This window comes from Taudactylus pleione, unplaced genomic scaffold (assembly GCF_031769625.1).
Source record: "Taudactylus pleione unplaced genomic scaffold, aTauple2 ptg000149l, whole genome shotgun sequence".
In the NCBI taxonomy this organism is placed as follows: Eukaryota; Metazoa; Chordata; class Amphibia; order Anura; family Myobatrachidae; genus Taudactylus; species Taudactylus pleione.
The window spans coordinates 1,253,135-1,270,793 of NW_028284551.1; the positions used below are offsets into that span (position 1 = coordinate 1,253,135).

The window sequence follows — 17,659 nt, forward strand, 5'->3', positions numbered from 1 at the left end:
GCACAGCATGTGGATGGTGAAAACAGACAGCAAGCTAACAGCAATCAGAGCAGAGTGGAACAACAGTCTTGAATAATTGAGCTACCTGCTGAAGCCTGGAAGGCAGCATGGAGGGAGACAGAGAGTGGTAAATAGAAGCAGCGGCTGAAGTGTAGACAATCACAGAGGATAACTGGAACAACCAGACCGAGCTGTAGGAGGAAACTCTATAACCAGCGAGGGGGAATGAATCTGGAAGCTACAAATAGGAGGAGCAGCCAATCAGCAGCATATGGAGTATGAGTCACTCTCTGCAGCATCCCCGATGCTTGGTAATCAGCGGAACCGGATTCTGAGTCAGTGTAGGTCCCGAGCCAGTGGGAAACAAGCCGCTGCCACGGCTTGTGACAGTACCCCCCCCCCCTTGACACGGGGTTGAAGAACCCCCAGAGCATGGTTTAAAGGGAAATTCCTGAAAAAAACATCCTCTTCAACCTGGGAGCATGTAAGGCATCTTCTGGAATCCATGATCGTTCTTCCGGACCATAGCCCTTCCAATGGACCAGAAGCTGCAACCGACCTCTAGATACTCTAGAATCCAGCACTTTCTCAACCACAAACTCCTGTTGACCGTGGACCACTACCGGAGCAGGCCTGAAAGAACTCCAGTTCCCAAATCTATCTGACTTATGGACTGGCTTTAATCAAGAGGCATGAAAAGTGTTGTTAATCTTTAACAAATTTGGTAGTTGGAGTTTGAAAGCAACTGGGTTAACTTGAGAAATAATCCGGAAAGAACCAATAAACCGAGGACCCAATTTGTGAGAGGGTTGCTGGAGTTTGATATTTCTAGCCACACTAAAGGCCTCATTCAGAGGCGGTCGGAGGATGCAAGCGGTCGCTCAGAAACTGGGCGGCAGCTTGCATCCTGACCGCCCGCCTCTGTTGCGGTCGTTAGGCTGTGGGTTTACACCCACAGCTCTAACGACCGCTAGGGTGATGGTCACGATGGTCAAGGACCATCGCAACCATCGGGGCTTACGACGAGACCCTAGGGTAGGGTCTCACTTGTCGTAAGCCCCGGAGAGCTTCTGGCTCTGTCAGAGCCGGAAGCTCTCCACTGACATCACTAGTGATGTCAGTGGGGCCTCCCCCAAACGGCAGATGTTCCCACGGGAACGCCTCCGTTTGGGCTGCCACCCCCCCGGCCCGCCTTCCAAACGGGGCGAGCTGTCAATCAACATCGACAGCTCGCCTCCTTTGGAAAGAGACCCGCTATGACCGGCGCTGTCGGTCGTAGCGGGTCTCACGCATGCGCACGAAGGAGCCGTAGACCGTACGGCCGCCTCTGAATGAAGCCCTAAGTCTCCCCTTTTGAACGTGCAAGGCCTCCGATGTCTATCTGCCAATTTCTTAGAATGGAGAGATGCCTTGAGGAGATTATGATGCACCTTGGACCAAATACCACGGAGTCTGGAAACAGTCCCTGCATCAGAGGATCTGGAGAATGATAAATCAAATTAATTGGCCCGAGGATGTTGGCCCATCACACAATAGAAGGGTGAAACTGAAGATGCAGAGTGACAGGAATTGTTAAAGGCAAATTTAGCCATGGGAAGATGAGACACCCAATAATTCTGGAATTTTGAGACGTAACACCGTAAATATCGCTCTAGGGTTTGATTAGCACGTTCTGTCTGCCCATTAGACTGTGGGTGATATCCTGAAGACAAGCCGAGACTGATAACCAGTGCAGTGCAGAAACATCTCCAAAACCGTTCAACAAATTGCGTCCCACGGTCGGAAACAATGTCACAGGGAAGACCATGCAAACGAAAAATATGTTCCAAGAAGAGGACAGAAAGTTCTTTGGCAGATGGCAATTTGGGCAGAGGAATAAAGTGCATCATTTTGCGAAAGCGGTCCACGATAGTCCAAATAACTGAACAGCCAGCAGAGCGAGGAAGGTCCACAATGAAGTCCATCGCAATGTGTGTCCAGGGTCTTTTTGGTGTGGAAAGAGGAAGCAGTAATCCTGATGGTGGGGTACGAGGAGTCTTGTTATGAGCACAAACCTCACATGCCAAAACAAACTCCCGAACGTCCAAAGCCAAAAAAGGCCACCAAACCGCACGAGACATTAATTCAATGGTCTTATTGATGCCTGGATGTCCGAAAGCCCGTCTCACATGGAAGTCCTGTAGAACAGCTTTTCTTCAATTTACAGGAACAAACAGGCGATTGGACGGTCTACCAGGAGGCGAATCCTCTTGAAACACAGACAGATCCTCAGCCAAATTTCGAGATAAAGCCACCTGGATACAAGATCTGGGAATGATGGATTCTTTGATCACAGTATCCTGTTGGACAGGAGTGAAACTCCTGGACAATGCATCAGCCTTGACGTTGGTAGATCCGGGTCGAAAAGAAATGAGAAAATGAAATCTGGTAAAAAATAGTGCCCATCGTGCTTGCCTGGAGTTAAGCCTCTTGGCCGATTCAATGTATGCCAAATGTTGTGGTTGATGAGGACAGAGATCTGGTGTTTGGCTCCTTCAAGCCAATGTCTCCAATCCTCAAAAGCTAACTTAATGGCAAGCAGCTCCCTGTTCCCACCATCATAATTACACTCGGCTGAAGAAAATTTACGTGAAAAAAATGCACATGGATGGAGTTTGCCATACAACGGATTATTCTGAGAGAGAATAGCTCCTGCCCCAATCTCAGAGGCGTCCACCTCAACCACAAAAGGCAGATCTGGATCCGGATGTTTGAGAACAGGGGCGCTGGTGAAAGCAAGTTTGAGATGTTCAAAGGCCCGAACTGCCGGACTAGGCCAGTTAGAAGCATCCGCACCTTTCTTGGTTAACTCTACTATGGGGGCAACAATGCAACAATGGAGGAAAACGAGCCAATAAATCTCCGATAGTAATTGGAAAAACCAAGGAAACGTTGAATGCCCTTCAATGTAGTAGGCTGAACCCAGTCCAATACTGCTTTAACCTTTCCAGGATCCATGGAGAAGCCATGAGGAGAAATAATATATCCAAGAAAATATACCTGCTCCACATGAAACTCACACTTCTCCAACTTGGCAAATAATGAATTCTCTCTCAATTTAGAGATACGACCTGACTGACATGCTGGACATGCTGGTGCATGGAGTGAGAGTAAATGAGGATGTCATCGAGATAAACCACAAAAATGCCAAGAAACTCCCGGAGTACATCGTTGATAAAGTCTTGAAAGACTGCTGGAGCATTAGCCAATCCAAACGGCATCACTACATTTTCATAGTGCCCCGTATGCGTATTGAACGCCGTTTTCCATTCATCTCCGGTCTTGATCCGGATCAAATTATAAGCTCCACGGAGATCAATCTTGGAAAAAATGGAAGCTTGCCGGAGCTGATCAAAAAGTACCGAGATCAAGGGCAAAGGGTACGAGTTTTTGATGGTGATTTCGTTCAAAGCTCTAAAGTCAATGCAAGGACGTAATGACCCATCCTTCTTCTGGACGAAGAAGAAACCAGCCCCAACCGGAGATTTAGAAGGACTGATTAATCCTTTAGCCAAGGCATCCGCAATATACTCCTCCATGGCCTTATTCTCAGGTATAGAAAGAGAATAGAGACGACCCTTGGGTAACTTGGCTCCTGGTAAAAGCTGTATGGCGCAATCGTACGGACGATGAGGTGGTAGAGATTTGGCCTTTGATTTAGAAAAAACATCTGCAAAAAGATGGTATTGAGCAGGAAGTCCTGGAAGAGACTCTGAGACAGCAGAGATAGCCGTCCGGATGGGTGTAGATAAACAGCAATTTTGACACACTGGACTCTATTTGACAATATCCCCCGTAATTCAATCAATGACGGGATTATGGGTCATTAACCATGGAAACCCCAAAATGACGGGAGCAAAAGGACACTGGAGTAGCAAAAAAGAAATCCTCTCCGAATGCAAAATTCCAACTGAGAGACGAAGAGGTGGTGTCTTGAATTTGATAAGACCATTAGCCACCAGACCACCATCTAACCCACAAATAAGAACCTCTTGAGGTAAAGGAACTGCAGCTAAACCTAAGGAATGAAAAAATAAGTCCATGAAGTTCCCAGCAGCAACGCTGTCCACAAACGCAGATACGGAATGGACGGATTGCGACAGATGTACCACCGCAGGAACTACCAACAAATTTTTTGAGGAAACAGATGCCAGGCCTGGCATCTAACTCCTCTTTTACATTCAGACCCGATCTTTTACTGGCCTATGTGGGCAAGATTTCAGCGGATGACCTCTAGCTCCACAATATAGGCAGAGGCCTTGAGACCGTCGTCTTTGTCTCTCCCTGGGCGATAGCCGGACAGCTCCCTGTTGCATGGGTTCCTCAGAGTTCTCCGACAGCAGTCAGGAAGGTGACTGAGGCGACTGTACAGAAAGACTGCGTTCTCTGTGGCGACGGTCAATACAGATGGCTGAAGAGATTAAGTCGTCAAGGGACTCAGGTGATTGATGTTGGACCAAAATGTCCTTGATGGCATCCGAAAGACCCAAACGGAATTGGCTACGTAATGCCGGGTCGTTCCATTCTGAATCTACTGCCCATCTCCGAAACTGTGAGGAATAATCCTCTGCAGGATTATTTCCCTGCCGAAGAGCCGCAGCTTGGATTCGGCCAAAGAACTACGGTCAGGATTTGCATATAACAATCCAAGAGCATTAAAAAAGGCATCTACTGATAAAAGCGCAGAATGTGTTGAAGCGAGACCAAATGCCCAAGTCTGTGGATCTCCTTGTAAGAGCGAGATCACTAATCCTACCCGCTGAGTCTCGGATCCAGAAGACAAAGGTCAGAGACGAAAATAGAGTTTACAACTCTCTCGGAAGTTCAGGAACTGAGTCATTTTAGGTTCCTTGGGAACGGCTCCAGGAGTGGATGCCCGAACATCCTCAAATCTTATAGAGAGCTCCTGTACTTTTTGGGTTAGCACTTGGATCTGTGCGGCAAGGATTTGTGCAGGGTTTTGAGCCTGCTCCATAATGAAGGACACGGAACGCACAGACTTAAATACAAAGTTGGCCGGTTATAATGCTATGGAAAAGTGTCTCACCAGATAAGGCAGGAAAACTTGGTTTGTAGAGTAGCCTGCCAGGAGGGCAGGATTTCTTGGCTAGATGAGTTGCCTGCCGGGAGGGCAGGATTTATTGGCTAGATGAGTTGCCTGCCAGGAGGGCAGGATTTCTTGGCTAGATGAGTTGCCTGCCAGGAGGGCAGGATAACACAGGCTGAAAATAGTTCAGGTGTAAATGTACAGTTTGATTACACACAGTAGGGCTGAGAAAACTGTAGCTGCTGATTATACAGAGGAAGCACGGACCCAAAGGCTTGGGCCTGCATACACTGAGCACAGCATGTGGATGGTGAAAACAGACAGCAAGCTAACAGCAATCAGAGCAGAGTGGAACAACAGTCTTGAATAATTGAGCTACCTGCTGAAGCCTGGAAGGCAGCATGGAGGGAGACAGAGAGTGGTAAATAGAAGCAGCGGCTGAAGTGTAGACAATCACAGAGGATAGCTGGAACAACCAGACCGAGCTGTAGGAGGAAACTCTATAACCGGCGAGGGGGAATGAATCTGGAAGCTACAAATAGGAGGAGCAGCCAATCAGCAGCATATGGAGTATGAGTCACTCTCTGCAGCATCCCCGGTGCTTGGTAATCAGCGGAACCGGATTCTGAGTCAGTGTAGGTCCAGAGCCAGTGGGAAACAAGCCGCTGCCACAGCTTGTGACAGAATCATTCAGCAAAGAAATAGAAGGCATAGGCAATGTAGCACTCTTAATTAGGCGAGTAACATGAGAATCTACCGCAGGCGGTGATTCCCACTTTTTGCAATGACCCACAGGGAACGGATGACTTGAGGCCAAATGCTTTTGCGGTTGATACATCTTACCAGGTGTTTGCCAGGCCTCCGCCATGTGGTCTGTCAGTTGGCCAGCGAGAGGGAAAAACTGCCGAAGGCCACCTTTGTCTCTTTATATTCAGGATATTTGGATTTAGGGGCAGGAACGTCATCTTCTATATCAAGTATGGACCAAACCGCTCTAACCAATGCGGGAACATTAACAGCTGATTTAAGCTCCACCTCTCGGACAGGGGAATCCGAATAAGTCTCCTCAGGCATTTCCCCATCATCCGATGACATGTCCGTGTCGGATAATTGTGTAGACTGGGATGACATTACAGGGCGTTTAGATGCCTTCTGAGGTTTCTCCGCAACATGGTTTTAAAAGTGTAGACGAAGCTGCCAAACTCTGAACTGAACTAAAAAGAACATCCACCCAAGGTGGTTGTACAGCTTCCGGAAGTCCCTGAAAGGGAATGACAGACTGTTGTGGTACCGGAGGGGATTGCATATAGAGAGGTAACCTCTGAGGCGTAGCAGTCTGAGCCCCAGGAGTAGACTGCAATAATTGCGGGATACCCTGAGAGGGAAGGATGGCTGTTTGGGGTAACCCCACATGGGGCAAAATGGCCGGGACCGCCAGGCGATCCACAATGGAGGCCAGCACCTGAGAAAAAAAACCATACATACACTATATATATATATATATATATATATATATATATATATATATATATAAATAAATAAAATGGCACCGTGCAGCACACAACCGTATGTGACAGACCTTACAAATACTTGAGTTTATTAATGTGAGATCAAAGAGACCTCCCTCTACACACAACTGCCAGGGTTGTAGCAAAAGGAAAGGGATAGGTATAGACTGAGAGAATCGGAAAAAAGACACATACAGTCAGCGCTAGCATAAGTCACATACCATGCAAAACGATTTACTCACTGCACCTAGAATCAACCGCCCAGATTCAGTGTCTGGGAGTGCTATAGTGCTGTGTAAACTGACCCATGGGAGAGGTATACAGGAGGACTGGTCCGCACACTGCCAGAGAGATCTGCGATGCACCAAGGAGAAATTGGCCGCCGGAGACCTCAGAGGGGGTTTGGCCGTAGGAGGAGAGCAGCTCAGCTATGCCAGACCTAAGTGGAAAGGCGCTCTGAGCTGAGGGGAGGAGCCGTTAAACAGGGAAGGCCGCCTCCCCTGGCCGGCAATTAACCCCCAGGACGCCAGTTCCCGCTTCCGACTGCAAGTCCCTGGTGATCTAGTGGATCCGCAGAGTATGGGGGGCCTGCCGCCACTGCCAGCACCTCCGGTCTGTCCCCAGAGACCGGAGGTATAGGACTGCTCAATACGCGTAAGCAGTGATCCGCTTCTTACCTGTTCCCGGTATCATCCGGCAGTAGTCCAGGGATGACCACAGAGCATGGCTAGAACAGACTCTGGTGTCCCGCCGATATCCCCAGATCTGTACTGGCGTTGCGGCGCCGGCGGGGTGACTGAGCGGCAGCGCAGACGTCCTATGGACAGTCCGTCGCTGCCCACTCTGAAGTGTGAAATGTAAATACAAACTATGAACTTATAAAATAAAAAAACAGCTATGGGGCAGCTAATCAGCTACACCTGCACAAACAGTGACCCGACTCCAGCCGGGCACCAACTAGAACTGAGGTGCCTGTGGCTCGGGCGGGGTATAGAGGAGGATGGACCCAGTGCATCCTGGGAGCTAAAGTTTTTTTTGTTTTTTTTTTTAAATGTTTTTATTGAAGTCATCAAATACACTCTGGTACACAAGCAAATATGACAAGAAACAAATGACAGTCACAATTTATAGCATACAGTTCACTTGTGGTTTTGAGGTAATTTTGACACAATTTTCTCTTTTTACCAATCAATAGAAAATTAAGCAGTAATATATTATATTGACTTCAACCATAATAGAGGAAATGAAGGGGGAAGAAAGAAGATGGGTGGGGAAGTATAAGAAGAGAAAGAAGAAAAAAAATAAAAAATAAAATAAAAAAAGAGAAGCAGAGGAAATAAAGTGGGATGGGGGTTGTGAACCATGCACTCCCAGGGTCAATCCCTCACCACTCTACTCTTGTTTATGTGAGGTTTGTTTTTTTTTCCTAAGTGTAAGTTATTGGGGGGTCTTGTAGCAGTATTCTAGTTTCATACCATTGTGTTGATTTGAAACACTGTTGTATTTGTCTTTTAATCTCAGGATTTAAAGCCTCAATAAAGCTTTCCCAAATTAAGAAAAATTGTTCTGCTTTATTTTCCTTATTGATAGAAGAGTTGACCCAATCCATTTTGAAAATTTTACATAATTTCTCTTTGAACATGGTTAATGAAGGAGGGGTAGGAGCAATCCATTGTTGCAGGATACATTTTTTAGCTACAGCCAAAATAAATAATATTTTTTTACAACCCTTAGAAACTCTAGTTGTTCCTGGAATATAGCCCAATATTGCCCATTCTGGTGTTGATGGAAGATAATTGATTAGATCAGCTAGCACATATTGCTTCACTTCCATCCAAAATTTCTTGATGACCCTACAGTCCCATAGACAGTGGTATAAAGATGCCTCTAAATGGGCGCATTTTGGACACGCAGAGGAGGTTGCAATACCAATCAAGTGACAACATTTGGGAGAAAGATAGCCCCTATAGAATAGTCTGTAGAACATTTCTCTGTACGTTCTAGCTGTCAATGTTTGGAGGGAATACTGTAGAGTGTGCAAAATATTAGTTTCCGTTAGATTTGGAAAGCAAGTCTGCCACTTAGTGATACCAGTGGAGAATGTTCCTGTAAAGTAAGGAATTCTTAGTAGGTGGTAGAAAAGAGATATAGCCCTATATGAATAGCCAGCGGACAAGAAGGCAGTATCTAACCTATTATCCCAATCCAAGGGAAATAAAAATAGATAATAATTTACTGGTGTAGTGTTGTACCTGTAGGAAGGCCAAGTTAGAAGAATGAAGAAAATCGTATTGTGTAAGTGCCTGTTCAAACTTTAATGGGCGTTTAAGTGAAGAATTAGTGAAATGTCTGACTGTACGAAGGTCCAAAGAATCCCACCTTCGGAAAGGGTGTGTTGCAGACCCATTCTGAAAGTCATTGTTTCCCAACAGAGGGAGATGTAATGAGTAGGAAGCATGAATTTTGAATTTGTTACGTATCGAGTGCCATGTTGACCACGTTGACATCAGGAGTGGGTTATCAAGCAAGTGTGGTGGTATATCATGTTTAGGCATATGTAAGAAGCAGACCAAGTCCAAACCAGATAGGAACTGTCTCTCTAATTCATAGTGGGCGAAATGATTTCTATGTAGAAGCCAGTCATGAATGTATCTACAGATTGCAGCTTGGTTATAAAGGAGAGTAAGGGGAAAGTTAATTCCCCCCTGGAGCTAAAGCTTTTAACTGCGTGGTGATCCAGATCCAGCTATACCCCAAGGTCTCCCTGTGGACCCTATGGACCCTGAAAACCCGCCTAAGTCGCTATGCGATGCAACTAGGACGCTCCAGCAGACTGTGTTGATTAATTTGACATGTGACACTTGTGTATGACTGAGTCTGCATATGAAGCACAATGGAACTTGGAATGAAAAAAGCTGTGCCCACTACATTGTAGCACTTTGTGTACAGATTCAGGGACTTAGTGGCACACAAATTAAATTAACCAGCAGTCTGCCAGTGCATCCAAGTGCCATCGCATTGCGACTTAGGCAGGTTTTTGGGAGAAAAAAAAAAAAAAAAAAGACACAAATACGGCGCAAGATGCTAGCAGAATCTCACAGGACCTAGCGCGCCGAGAAAGGCTTTTTAACACATCTGCAGCAAAGATGTATAAGGACACATCTGTACAACTTCTACAGAGACAATGTCCTGGGTACAGGATGAAATGCAGGGCTCTAGCGCTGTTAGATAGTAATGCTAACCAATGTGCTATAATGCTGCTAGACCTCCAGTGGCCCAACTATGGAATAACAAACTTTAAATATATTTCATAGTTTAAAATACAGGGTGGTCCGTAAGTGTGAAAACACCCTTCTAAAAAGGAAAGGAGTAAAGAAATATTAACCCAGTGTCAACACATATGATATGGGAGAAATCTTTTTATGGCATGTCACCAGTATGACGGCCATTTTGAAATCAGCCATCTTGGATGCAGCTCTAAATTTTTAATTATCTTTATTCATTTTCAAGTTGCCATTGTTATTAATGTCACTACCTACAAAAGAAAACTCAGGTAAAACTCGAGAATTAATAAAGATACATTAAAATGAACACCACCATTGTTTTTTTTAATGAAATTCTACATTTGGTTGATATGGCACGTGACTACTAAACACTGGATTAATTTCCTTACTCATTTTGTTTTTAGAAGGTTGTTTCCACACTAATGGACCACCCTGTATAAATCCAGTCTCTAGTAGTCCTGTGACATATCAACCAGATGCAGAATTTCATAGGAGAAACAATGGTGTTCTTTGTTTTAATGTCCACACCTCTGACGAAATCGCCAGGTGCGAAGAAACGAGTTAGGGTCCTGTGCATTTTCCGGTACATGCTCCCATCTCATCAATAGAGAGCTCCTGTACATCTGCAGCCGCGACACGCTGGAGTGTCTCGCGGCTTTCTGTGAAACAAATACTCCCCGCCGGCTCCATTTGTCTTTAGACTGCAGCCTAACTGAAATCACCTGGACACAGTTTTTTCTGAAGACAGCGTGTTTGAAAACCTGCCAGTACCGGCAGCTGAAAGATCCCGATGCCGGCTCTAAATCTCATAAGGGCGGCAATCAACAAAGTCATCACAGGACCGGCAGGTGAGTCTCAATACAACCTATTCACCGGCTTCACGGAAATCTTGGTGAATTACTTAAAACTTTTTAATTATCTAACCACTATTAACAGCAATTCAAGAGGCTTTACTATTGAATATTGCACCGGTCCCCCTTATTGTTAAAGAATTATCATCTGAGAACTTGTGCCGGTGACAGCTTTATACTGAATACATTTAACCATAAAGACTGTTATGTCTAGGAGAGCCATCTAAATATCTCATCAAAGCGGCAGTTAATCAAAGGAATCACAACATTTACAAATTACTATACTTTGTTGCGAACTTCACTTTGCAAGCTCTCTCTGTGGCAATTAAGGATTTCTTTTTATTTTGTATGTACCCGGAGTGCCAATCATTTGTGGATATTGCCTCAGAGCTAATAGATATATACGTGTGTGTGTTTTTTACTTGATTATACTTTAATCTGTTCTCAAAATTGTATATGTGTTTTATTAAATTGTGACTTATTTTTTATATATATGATCCTTTTTATTTTTGTAATTTGATTCACTGCTGGACACAGTATCTAACACACTGTGGACTAAGCGCCGCTGGGAGATAATTTTTTTGCATTTTTCTCTGGTTGTAGGTGGTGGAAGCCATCTAGTAGCAGCTGCTGGTCAGTTATTTACTTTTATCTTTGTCCTCTCTTTTTTGCTCAACGCCAAGGGTAATATAGATATATAAATAGCAGTTGCAAGCAAGCGTGGCACTCAGGAGACTTGTGAAAAAAACTGGTACTTTTATGTAATAATATTACATGATACCACACCTACCATATGTGGTATCATGTAATATTATTACAAAAAAATACCAGTTTTTTCACAAGTCTCCTGAGTGCCACCGCTTGCAACTGCTATTTACATTCTCCATATCCGGAGGGTACCGGAGCAAGTGACTTTGTATGGTGAGTGTCGGTCCGCACAGCATGAGATAAAGAGAAGATAATATATTAAAAAAATATATATATATTTAATAATTAAATAATATATAATATATAGAGATAGATATATATATATCTTCGTATTAATGTATCTTTTATTCATTCTCCAATTTTAACTGAGGTTTTTTTTGCAGGTGGTGACATTTATGACAACTCGAGAATAAATACAGATACATTAAAACGAAGAATACCATTGTTTTTCTCATGAAATTCTGCATCTGCTTGATATGTCACATTACTACCTTCCCTATTAAGAAATTAGAGTTGCATCCAAGATGGCCGATTTCAAGATGGCCGCCATAATGGTGACCTACCCTAAAAAGTTTTCCCCACTCCCATATAAAATGTATAGACACAATATTTCCTTACTCATTTCCTTTTTATAAAGGCGTTTCCACACTTATGGACCACCCTGTAGAAAATTGCTGACACCTCCTGACCTCAAGAGACACATGGAATTTTTATAATAACGACATCTTGAATCGAGCCATTACATTTAGACCTGAATGAAATGAAGCAATATAAGGCAGGTTCAGCACTTGTTAATTATACAAGCACCAAAGTCAGTGAATACTGGCTAAAAATTCAGTGGGATATCCGAGATAGCGTTTCAGTTGCAGTGAGCTGGAGAGTTACATGGGGCCAATATAATTACCAAGCACCCCCATGTAACATTTTTGTCACACAAGAATATACATACTGTCATTTGGTGTTGTTACAGCCAATTCCCTTTGCTGTACATATAAGAAACCTTTAGGTCCAAAACTATGCGTGGATTGGCTTGTTAATTCTTGGGCCCGCTCCTAGTGAATAAAAATATGAAATAATTAAAAGTTATAAATAAAAACATAGAAATAAAGTGTGATAAAAATTTAATGTGCTCTTATCTATTGTTTTTGTATTAATTGTATCCTCTGAGTTTTATTCATTACAATTAAGTTTAGACTTTTATTAAACATTCCCATACAAATTAAAGCCTCTTAAAATTAAAAAAACAGAAACGGTGCGGCCTGGCGCCTCCACTACTGCTGCAATTAGCACATGGAGCTCTGGCTCTGCAACTCTCCACACACTACCCGCCGACTAGGAGACTCCTATCCGGATCACATCAGTCTCCCTGCTGTGTCTTCTCACCCTCCTCGTGTTTGCACCAGGCAGTGTTAGCCACTGTTGGAAAGTATCACATACTTACCTAAACCTTTTCTGCCACCCTCAAACGGCTAGACAGGGGGTTGAGACTGTACCTGGAACTGGTGCCTATTCTTCAGACACTGACCGGCGATCCAGGTCCCCTCATTGGCTACCAACACCCCTGCGTCTCTCCCTTGTGTGTCATTCCTATTTTTTTTTCTCTGTACCCTACCTTTGGCTTTAACCCTTGTGTTTCTCCTTTGTCCCCCAGCCTTTGTCCTGCTATTTCCTCAACTGTTATTCCCATATTTCTGTCTCTTTCTTCTTCAACAAGGTGCTCACTCTCTCACTCACAGACTCTGTACTTATAGTAGTGGGTACGAATAAGATTGTCAGAAACAGAGACATTTCGGGATAAAGGAGATGATGCCAATATAGTCTGTATCTGGAGTCAGCAGAGTTGTGTTTTAGTGTTCTCTCATTTAGTGTGATTCAATATTTAGATTGCATGCTAAGTTTGTATGTTTAACTAAGAGATTGCACTGTTAAAGTCTGCTGCAGCATAACGTTATCCTCCATTGGTGGTCCACTAATATTACTATACAGCTTGGATTGAAGGTTTCTGGAACTGTGCACCATTTCGAGACATATTGTTCAGAATTTCCTTATATGAAAATATCACCAAGGTACTTTAACTAAACCATACTGTATGTGATAATGTTTTCGGTTCACTCTTTGTCTGTCGTTGAGTTGGCAGAAGCCATTGCTCATGTCCTTCTATCCCACATTGATAATTGTTTGGAGAAACTAGATTTTAAACTAAATGCCTCTCTCTCTAAAATGGAATCCTCAGCAAATTTTGTAACCATAATTGCTGATAGTTTGGGCAGTTTGGGAGTTCCGGCCACTCTCCCCCAGGAAGTTTGTGTTCAACTGGCTAAAATTCCTTCGTCCCTGACTGCCGAGGTTGATATTCCCCATTCTCAGCAAAACAAGACTACCTTTAACCTCATAGAGCCCATGGGACCTCCTGGTGTGAAGTTATCTTCTGCCCTAGATGACAGTCAGTTTCCCCCATTTTGACAATGGTTTTTGCCTGGGTCCTGATGGTCACGGAGTTGCAGATATTCCCTTGCTTGTAACTGTGAATTTCTTTGTTAATTGGGACAACACCAACTTTTCCATGATTCGCTTTAAAACTAGCTGCTTCTCAGTGCCTTCCCATACTGATCTTGTTCCTGCATACCTTTTGATGCTTACCCCTCCGGTTACCCCAAGCCTCCCATTGTACATTTCATCATTATTTCTGAGCACCATTGGCTTTGTGACATGAATACTGTGTAAATACTTTATTCTATGGGCCTGCCTACTAGTAATCGATCTTAAAAAGGTTCCTACAACGATCCTTTGATCGCAATGTGTCACAGCCAGGGTATTTCAGCATGGCGCTAGGCGGGTGTTACCTGTGAGGTCGTTGTGGTGCGGGCTGTCTGGTGGCGGGAGCTGGTGTCTGGCAGGGGGCTTTGGCTGCGCGCGTTGTTGTGCGGCCCTGTTGTCACTCTGCGCTGGTGAAGCCTGGCGGCGTCTCCGTTCCGTTTGGCATGGGCGCCGCCATCTTGCCTTCTGGCCATGTGATGCGGCTGGCCAATCCTGGTGAGTCACATGTTCCCTCCGGCCAGTAACAGCACGGCATGGGGTATTTAGGAAGGGTCAGTGTCTTCCTTCTTTGCCAGTGCAACGTGTATCTCAGCCTAGCTGAGAGGGAGTTCTCTGTGCTTTACTGTTCCTGTGAATTCGCTGTCTGCCTGTCAGCTCCTAGTTCCCACTGGACTACCCCGCTACCTCCACCACCCTTGCCCATACCTGAGTGCCTGAGCCTGCTGACATCCTGCGCTTCAGTTCACTACCTGCAAACCTGGCTTGATTATTTTCAGTTCACTACCTGCAAACCTGGCTTGATTATTTTCAGTTTCACTACCTGCACACCTGGACTGCTCTAATTGTTTCTACCTGGACATTAACCCTTTTGCTCCCACCACAGAACTCTTGTGCACATTTATATTTTCCTGGACTTTTATTTACTGCCTTTATATGTCTACTCAAGCACTTATTAAAAATCCTAGTTTTATTTTCAAATCTGCTTCTGTGATCGCTCCTGCTACCACCCCGGGTCCACAAGCAACCCAGAACATAACACAATGTATTGCTCTCTGCTCTACAAATTATCTCTATTGTACTTCATTTACATGAGTTGGTCTTGTCTGGCACTTAAGTACCTACTGACTGCAGAGTATACGTTCAATTATCTACTTTATTGTTTGTTAATATTATGATTGGCTCTCTCTGGTATCCAACCCAGAGATGGCCCGTTTGTTTGGTTAGGAAAAGTAAGAGAACTGGATGGAGCATAGACGTGTTGACACTGTGGCTCTGGTTATTACCTCGGGTATACTTATTTAAACAATTTTTTCGTTTTCAGTGTTGCTTCTGTCTAGTATGGATACAACCCTATATATAATATATTATATTGCTGGCATTTCATATGTTTGTACTTTCAATCTTATATTCCTGTCTGATATTTGATATGATTTGTCTATTAGAGCTGTGTCAATATGTTGTGCTTCAATAACATGATTATAAAAAAAAACAAAAAACGTTTTTCTCTATTATATTCTTAGAAGATGTATATTAACCAGTTTACAATCATCTTATTATAGAAATATTAGGGGGATTTAAATCTTACAATGTTAAAGAGTTATTGTTGATGAATATAACTAGGTTAGAATAGATTATAATCAAGAATCAGTTGTAAACTGGAGCAATTTTATCATGTTTTTGTTCCCGATTAGTATAATCCTGTGTCAGAATAAGGGATTATATATCTATATATCTATATCAGATGTGCCTGTCTGGTTCTTTCTTGTAATCCCTAATGTTTACAGTGGATTATACCAATCTACTTCTAATCTATGAACACCACATACTGTAGAACAGTACAAAAATATGGAAATGAAAAGAAATCTGTAGTTTAAATCATGTGTACTGGAGATAACTGAACTGACTAGAATTCAAGCCATATACACTAAAGTGCCAAAAGTCATAGTTGCGGAGGATATTTACATTTTTAATTAATATATCCCAGCTATGTACAAAGGGGTACTCTCAGGACCAGCAGCTGCAGTAACTGCTGTCCCTGCAAGTTATATCCCCAGGATTGTGAAGAAGTCTTTCACGTTTGTGAAAGACTTCTCCTGGGGAAGCTGACACACGCATGCGCACAGTGTCATTTTCTGCCACCAGTCAGAGGCTGCGGGGGAGAGATCAAAGATCTGTCCCCTGCTTGTAAACCTTTTACGCTTAAAGCACTTTACATCATCTGCAGATGGTGTAAAATAATGGGGCCAAACTCTGAAAAGTTTTGCTTTTTGGAGTTTGGTACATAGGGCTGAGATCGTAGTAACCACTGATAAGAATGGGTACCGCAATCTGCAGTGCTAATTAGCACTTTGCCCAAGATTTACGTGTATTAGTACTAGGGATGTGCAGGCTCGGATAGGTTCGAGTTTGCACGTGGAGTTCGGATTTTTCCCTCCAAAAAAACGGAACTCAGAACGAGGCAAAACGTCATCTTACATGGACGAACATCATCATTCCTGGTCTTTTGTCCAGGAATGATGATGTTCGTCCATGTAAGATGACGTTTTGCCTCGTTCTGAGTTCCGTTTTTTTGGAGGGAAAAATCCGAACTCCACGTGCAAACTCGAACCTATCCGAGCCTGCACATCCCTAATTAGTACATAGCAACAGTTCATAAAAGTATGCTGAAACTGTAGTTTCTACATTTTATTAAAATATAGCTTGATATATAGTCCCCTTACAATTTAAGCCATCCTGAATATTTACAGATAGCACTGGTTATCTTGAATTGTATCATCATTAATCCATTTACTGATTACGCTGCTGATTCACATGTGCATCCAAATACAAACCACATGTACATCCAAATACAAACCTAAAGGTGCGTACACACGCAACGATAAAGTTCAAAATATTGTTCAGTTTTTGGGCCAAAACTATCAACGACAGCGATGCGCATTCTCGCTGGTCGTTGATCGGTGTCGTTCATCGCCCGAACTTCCTGTCCAACCACACGATATTGTCAGGTTGGACACGTTCGGGGATGAGGGAACGGAGCCTGGCACTGAATGATTTAATTCATGAAATCGTTCAGTTTTTGTGCTCAGTGTCGTTAACCTGCCGAGGACACACAGGACGATTTCGTTTGGGGAGAAAATCGTCCCGTGTGTACGCACCTTTACAGTATAGAGTTCAGGTGACTGCCACACTCTGCACCTGGAAATACACTATTGTGCAAGCTGTTTTAAATCCGTATGAAAAAAAAACAAACTCCATATGACTTTGACATCTTAAGTGGTCTCTATATATAACAAAGACATGATTTACAAAGGAGAACGTAGTGATTATGGGAACACATAAAAGCATTTACACCATTACAATCCTAGTAGGATAAGTCTGTCATTTGTAGCAGATAGGATTACATATAGCACATACTGCAGGCTGCATTGGATGCATGGTAGTGTGGGCTCCCCCTGATTTGTGTCCACCCTGCAACAATAAGGAGAATAATCTTACCTTCAGTTGACGATACGTCTGTATAATCCGTGACAATGACTGTCTAACATCCAGCCTCTTACTGTCCACTAGCAGAGGCATGTCTGCCTGCAAACTCTGAATGACTACAGTCAGTGACAGTGCTGCCAAACTCTACACACACACATATACAGCAGCAGCAGCAGCAGCAGCTACGTCCTATGTTGGGCA

General features: G+C 43.7%; 1 protein-coding gene across 2 annotated transcripts in view; it reads right to left on the reverse strand.

The window, feature by feature from the left end:
• Positions 1 to 17,659, reverse strand: part of NTAN1 (N-terminal asparagine amidase) — an 80,030-nt gene extending 62,371 nt beyond the window's left edge. For both annotated transcript variants that reach the window (XR_015878765.1, XM_088474246.1), the window contains exons 1-2: positions 17,471 to 17,659; positions 12,387 to 12,489 (exon numbers count right to left, since the gene is read on the reverse strand). Coding sequence is in view for 1 of the 2 variants with exons in the window: in XM_088474246.1 (XP_088330372.1) it covers positions 12,387 to 12,489; positions 17,471 to 17,551 (184 nt within the window). In the remaining variant the exon portion in view is untranslated. The remainder of the gene's footprint in view (positions 1 to 12,386; positions 12,490 to 17,470) is intronic.